Below are 7,484 nucleotides of genomic sequence, written 5' to 3' on the forward strand. Positions count from 1 at the left end.
ACATGCGATAATCACATGGTCGGCGGTCGATGGCACACCAGACTCCGGGCACAGGGGGCTACTGGCACACCTTATGTTATAACGGTAGTAATGCGTAAAGGCAACGTTCAGCCGTTAGCGATGTAGGAGGGACTTAATGACGCGTGGTAAGATGACGGGAGCGGCACGAGAATGTTGGATTCACCATTCCCAGTATCGTACTGACAGGGACATCCCGACGCCATATATAAAGAAGCCGAAACCAGAACTACGCATTTCTCGAGCGCAGAAACGACATGACCTTCGGTGGTGGTGGTAGTGATGAAACTGCTTGCCGTACACTCTAAATCGTTTCACACCTTTAAAGGTGTAAAATAGGTGTATTAACAACGATCACACCCCTTTCACACCCTACAACTTTGTTTTTGAAGTTCCTGAGGGTGTAACAATGGTGTACTACACCCTCAGGTGAAATATATGGTGATAATGTGTCGCCTGGGTGTAGAAAGGGAGTACGTTTGTTTTCGTTCACATGAACAAAAGTAAATATATACAACAACAGGGAGCAGGAAGTTACATTACAAAAGTGCATGCCCTGGATTTACAACACGTCTACCATCTGGTAATGCATGCAGATTTAGAAGATCTGTCGAGATAGTGCTTAAATTTCTTAAAACACGTTGCTCCTCATTGCAAGACAGAACAAATACATGATAGTGCTCATCATAATCAACTAGTTAATGTTTGTATGAGAAAAATTGTATCAGAGTTAATAACATGTATGCCTGCAGTCTCAATGAACACGGGTAAGTCTTCCTCGGAAGATTCTTTGGCAAGCCAACAGCAAATGCGTTATCATCATCAACTGCACTTTTCACATAGACTATAGATTCTGCGTGCATATCACAATCATGAATGTAACTCTGAATTGCTTCTGGGGCATGTTGAAGTAGTATCTCCTTGGAACCATTAGTAGATGTGGCATTTCTCATGAAGGGCTGCAACCACACATACATTTCATAAAATTGATGTCTTCTGGCTAATGAGAGGGTTATGTTCTTAAAATGTTGATTTTTTCTAGCAACATTTAAAATGCTGGTGTTTCCCTTCGAAACGCGTACACATATACAGATAGGAAAGGACCAAACATCTTGATGAGTCGCGGATAATGAACAACGTAATGCATTTTACAGGGCTTAGATATCTGTGGGTACAACACTGCAAAGCCTTGAAGAAATATGCAGCGAATAAATGCAGCGTTCTAAGTAATGAACATGCATATGGGGGAGGTGCCTGCTCATGAGAAGGTCTACAGTTTCACGAAAAGCTATATACAGCTGCCATGCTTCATTGCCATGCACAGCTGCCACGCCATACATGATTGTCAGTATGTCGGCTGTGCATGTTTACACACATACTTAGTCACCTTGATGTGCATACATATATGGACCTCAATGTGATTATACGCAATATGCTGGTAATTGTGGAAACACAGTTACCAGCATATTGCCACAAACCCAACAGTTTATTCGGCGTTACACCCTTTACACCCCAATTGCCATGAGGGTGTTAAATTACACCTTAAAAGGTGTGCGCCATGAACATTTTGATTTACACCCTTTAAGGTGTAAAACGATTTAGAGTGTAGTCATCCACGCTCAAGCCAGCAACGTCATGACTATTGCTGGCTTCAACAAGCCTACTCGTGTTCTCGAATCGGCTACATCGATACAAAACACGTAGCCCTCCGACGCGATCGCCCGTCGCTCCTTTTTGAGCTCGACAAGTGCCTGGTTTCGGCTTCGGCTCATTTGCATAACAAAATTTAACGATTGAACGATTTATATCTCAAAGTACGTGCAAGTTTGGAGACATTTAAAAAAGAGGGTGGATTTAAATAATGGCTGACATCAATTCTGCTATCTCGCATTTCTCCGCAAATATCTAATTAATAAGTTAATGAATGAAAATTAGGTAATTAGGTGTCAAGTAGTTACATACGTTTTCTGACAGGTCGTCCCCCTGAGTAAGCGCATCTAAGTAACTCTAATAGTTTTATTATTATAAAAATTCTGTAAATGAAAAAACAAAAACAAAAAACGCCCTGTACGTGCGAAAAGTGGATGCCCATCTGCTCAATACCGTAGCGTAAGCTAGTTAATATCATACATTGATATCATATCATATCATGATATTAATAATACCGAGTATTGCGTTCTTCATTCTAGATTCTACTGTCCAAAGTTCTTGAAAAAGATGTTGGCTGACCTAATGTCAAAGTTTGCGACAACGGATGGACCTGGAAAGGGCCTTCTACAAACCCTTTCGACCAAGACCAAAGTTAGTGCCTCGGAACCACGTAAATTGCTGGACGCTTTGGACGCCCTGGTGGTGCAAGCGGAGAACAACCTCAAGATGCCAAACTGGTTCGCGACGCAAAAGGATCACTTTCTCCAATTCAACCACGCTGTTTATGTTGCCATTGGTAGTGCACTTTCGAGGAACATGGGAGGAGAAATAATCAGGTAGAGCACTGAGCTATATAGATATGGCTATGTCTTAGATGAACTGGAGCACAGAATAGCAGTCTTTCTCTCTTCTCCCTCAACATAGTCCTATGCAATCTTCGTTGCCGTTTCGTTTTGAAATCGAACAAGATGGGGAATTCGCATTTCTTAACCCTTTCGAAAACAATACGGTAGAGAATCTGACTAATGTAAAAAATTCATTAGTTTCAGTTTCCGACGACAAGAATAAACACCGAAGCATTTTCCGGCGTTTTATTTTGTGCCAATTTGAAGCGTTTCCTCTGCTGTATTTTTTTTTTACCAAGAATGGTTGGATCATGTGTGACCTTAATCCAATATCACTGCTACGTACACTTCATTTTGTACAAAATTTCGAAATTGTAAATCTAAAATGGAAAGTAGAAAATTTCAAAATCGTAACCGTCACACCACGTACCTCCGCAACGATTAATCCCACGGCAAAAAGGTTGACGTCGAAAGATGAAAGAAGGAAGTCACTGAAAAGGTTCGCCAGCTGCAGGACTCGAACCCACACCTTCTGGATTACCGGTCCAAGGTTCTTCCCTTTCTTTCTCCCTTTCGTCCTTTCTTTGTGTTCCAGCCTCGGAACACTAATTTCCATCGTGTTCAGGTTGACGTCGCTCGATAGAACGCGAAACGGCTTTTGAGTTGAGTTGAGTTGATCAGAAAAGAAAAAAAAAATGGAGAAATAGGCACGCATTACGAGAGCCGGCTACTCTAGATCACTTAGGATAGCACAAATGGCTATCTACAATAAAACCAATGAGTGACAAACACTCTCAGTCAGTCAGTCATTCACACACACTGTCCACACACAGTGTCAGTCACACTGTGTCCACCAACTTGGAGTTTGCGCAAAATCGCACAAACGTTTGCATGGCGTGAAACTGATGGTCGGGTGTCCAAGGGCCCAGAACCTTAACGACACCAAATGGTCTGCGATCCAGCCGAGCTATAAAGAAGCTTGTAGAGATTGTCTGTGCTGCTGATACCGTGGACAGGATAATAAGATATGTTCAGCGTCCTCAACAGTCCCACAGGTGCCACAGTGCCACAGGGCTTTTCCTGGGGTATAAGGTTACAAAAAGTCCTCTGTGCAGTCCTTTCATCAGATACGTCCTGATGTTCAAGGTATGCAAACATTTGGAACATTGAACTCTCGAACAATTACAATCTCGAACATGTCCATTTGATTTTGAAAAACGGAAAGTCCAGCGATCCAGTGAAAGCAGGATCCCCGTCTCCCGATTCGAGGCTTCTTCACTTCACTTTCTAACCAGCTTCACTTTCTAACCAACCATCGTCTCGAATGACATCGTTCTCTCCCCTGATTTTCTGAAAACAAGAGGCGTACGCCTTTTCTTTTACAATAATGTCTGGCATAATTGACACAAAGAACGCCTACGCATGTTTTGAACAAATGGAGAGAACAATGTTATTCGAGATAATGGGTGGTTAGGAGGTCAATTACTGCCATTCTGTTTATTGCATTAAGTTTGCCATGTGGCTACACTCTTAAAAGAAGGTGCCGATATAGCTCGCCGTTGCTGGCCACACACGAGTGGGCATCGTCACGACTATAGCAAAAAAAAAAAAAGAAAAAAAAAAGAAAAAAGAGCTGGTGGTACTGCACGGACTTCTCGGCAACTCTGCAGTGACAGCCCTAAATCTTAAATTTCCGTCATGGCCGTCATCATTCCTTCATCTGTTATGACAGCATATCATCTCATCCTGGCTACAGTCGTGACGCAGCCCACATACGTGACGCCAACAACGGCAAGCCGATTCGTCACCACCACCATTTTTAAGAGTGTAAGGTATGTACAGCGCGTGTTTTTCGAATGCAAACGCTATTTAAACGTTTAAACGGTACTGTTTGTGTATATCATGTCGTTCTGCAAATAAATTGTGGAGCACCTTCTGAACGATAACCAGACTGCAGGTCGTGAGACGACCACTCTATCCCCCCCCCCTCTTCTGCGAAAAAAAAAAAGTGATGAGCCGGCAGAATGTAACATGTGTCAAACGGAATCATTTAGAGAACGTGGAAAACTCAGTCAGCTCCCAGTTATATTGCGCTCAATCCCCTCTGCTTTGGAAATACAGAACCCCTGTGCAAGCTATAATTGTTCGCTTTAACGCACCTTTCGTCATGAAGACCGTACAAGCTACTATACAACCTAACTTCCACATCGGCTCAGCATACTACGTTTAGGAGCCTCGCGAACAGGTATACGTTCTTACGTGTCGCAACAGCGGAAAGCAACAGAAACGAAACAGTCATCGAAGCTTAGGCCACTACGCTAAAGACGTCACTCTCTAAATCGACTTTCGCTGAAACGTAACACGCCGCCATTTTCCTTAAAGGGACGGTCTCGTACAGCCGGGGCGATTCCGAAACTTAACCAAAACTAGTTTCACGAGTACTGTACACATACAACCATCAAAGTTTCATTCGGAATAGCCCAGTCGTTTTCGAGGAATTTGCCGTAAGAGCAGACGACGAAAGCTGCGCCTCTCTCATGCATACGTCACCTATGACGTCGGCCTGCGGGTGCGTCGTCGTTGTCATGGTAATTGTAACTTGCAGAAGCACTTTGGTTTGAGTAATCCTCTTTGCTCTCGAAATGGGGACACTCAGGCATATACCTCCGCGAGCGGAGAATGTAGTCCGAGCATTGACTGTGGGGTCTCCCATAATGTGGCGCACAATCGGATACGTGGAAGCTAAGTCACGTGTTTTCTTTCCGCGAGTATTTAATGCGGTTTTTAAATAAACAAGTTCTCCTTCTCCATGTACGTCGTCAGCGACACTTCATTTCGAAGCATGATCAGTGTACAGCGGGGAGTGTAATGGAAGCGCGCGTAATATATTCTTGGTCGGAGCTGTAATGCGACCGCGCGCGCCGATGGCCAGCGACTTCAGATTTGTAATTGTGGATGGGGTTGTTCTGCGACTTTTCACTTGTTTCTGAGGATTAACATTGTTGTTCTGAACCACCATGCTTGCCACTACTTAGAATGCGCGTTTTTCACCTGAGAACTGAAAGAAAATGTACGAGAGTTGCCTAGTAACTTCTGAAAGTCGTCTGCTCACGCCGATGCACTAGCACGCGCGAAAGCAGACGATTTCTGTATCCTATCACGGACTTACCCGCAGGGCGACGTGGCCGTTCTTATTGTTGCCAACATAGATCGTGCTCTGCAATCTTTATCAATTTAATTCGGTTATTTAATAACTGTGGCGTGTTTTGTCGGGTAAATTAGCAGTATTCCATTTTCAACAAAGGGAAATCGAATGGTACACTTTATGAAAGGGGCAGGGAGTACGAGACCGTCCCTTTAAAACGTTCTTCTCTAAGACGATGCTTTCTAAGAAGGAGCCTCTAAAACGGGGCTCGCTAAACGGACGGGCTCCAGTTTTGTAGCTGCTCCAAAAATCGAAACACATACATGTACGCACAACACCACATTTTGGAAACAAGTGTCGATGAATGTCCCAAACGCGAGGTTTTTCCTTTGAAGCTCACGTGATCCCCACAACGACAGTTCCGCGTCACCAACATTATGCAACGAAAGAGTTTCAGTTGTGAAAACATTTTGCATAGGGCTTCTGTCAGTATACCTACTGACCCGAAGGAAAGGGAAGTAGCGGTTATCTGGATTCCTTCTTTAATGTATGTTTATTGTTACGGATTGAACGCAGCACCTACCTTTTACACGACATAATCGTGTAACCGAGTTAAACATTGCGTGTGTCACATTTTTCATTCTCCTGGATCGCTTCTGTGTGTAGTCATGTTGAAAAACCTGAAGCGCCATTCGTGTAATGTGTGTACAGTTAACTGACTGTCTAACACGTAACGTTGCATAACGCCTCATCGCATTTACCTTTCAGGGACATCGCGGGCAAAGTGAAGGAGTATTACTACCCTCAGAATGTGACTAAAAAAGCTGCAGGAAGTACTATGGCACCCTTGGACGTTCCTTATGAAATAGTAAAAAGGCTGCATCTCTTCTCCTACCACGACCTGAACCTCATCGCTGTGCTCTACAGTCTGAATCCAAATGAAATCAAGAAGCGCCCGGATTATGGATCATTGGTTATTTTTGAGTCGGTGAAGAACACGCTCCTCGATGAACCGCAGATCCGTGTGCTCTACAGAGATGGCGAAACGAATCACGTAGTTTACAACATTACGGGATGTCCATATCCGTGTACTGTGAAAATGTTTCTAGAGTATGTCGACAAAAAGTTCAAACCCATGACGAATAGCGAATGCGGTATACCTGACAGCCACATCCTCCTGTAAGGCATCGCAACCTGCAATACAGTCCCCACATATATTCGCGACTACCGCAATTAGGTGCCGGATATATGTTTCGCTACTTCTTTTCACAGCTATGCACTGCATATATATTCCTCCTTTTAAATTTTTCTACTTTTTCCACATTAATTACAATTACATGCATCATACTGGTGGTATGCATTTCAAGGGTGATGGAGACACGTGGAACCTCTAAATTGGATAACTTTTATTTGGACGTTTGTGGCAACAGACTGTAGCTGAACAAGCCACCAATAAAATGAGGGACGAACGAAAATGTAGCATGTGAGTATTTCAATGACCTATGGTAAGAGGGACACACCACTGCAACGTGCCACGTGTCATGCTGGACACTTAACATGTATGTACATTCGAGCACGTTCTGTCACAGCACGGCTCATACACTGTAATTTGAAGACAATGATGAGGACACTACATGAAGGTGTTTTAGTTATATTTGAGCCGGGCGGTTTCACGTCAGAGCAAACAGGAGTCTCATTGACCTCGATATTTATTATTAGACATGATTAGTTTTATACTTATACTTTTATTTTTATTTTTGGAAGCTTAACATATGCGATCATAAGTAGCGGTAAAACGTGCAGTCGACGAAGTGCATTTGTGGAAG

At 43.4% G+C, this 7,484-nt stretch overlaps 1 protein-coding gene across 1 annotated transcript in view; it reads left to right on the plus strand.

The window, feature by feature from the left end:
- LOC135378459 (testicular acid phosphatase homolog) overlaps positions 1-7,137 on the plus strand; it is a 32,015-nt gene extending 24,878 nt beyond the window's left edge. The window contains exons 3-4 of the mRNA XM_064611514.1: positions 2,208-2,504; positions 6,427-7,137. Coding sequence (XP_064467584.1) covers positions 2,208-2,504; positions 6,427-6,841 — 712 coding nt within the window. The 3' untranslated portion in view covers positions 6,842-7,137. The remainder of the gene's footprint in view (positions 1-2,207; positions 2,505-6,426) is intronic.
- The last annotated feature ends 347 nt before the right edge of the window (positions 7,138-7,484 follow it).

This window comes from Ornithodoros turicata, chromosome 1 (genome assembly GCF_037126465.1).
Source record: "Ornithodoros turicata isolate Travis chromosome 1, ASM3712646v1, whole genome shotgun sequence".
Lineage (NCBI taxonomy): Eukaryota > Metazoa > Arthropoda > Arachnida > Ixodida > Argasidae > Ornithodoros > Ornithodoros turicata.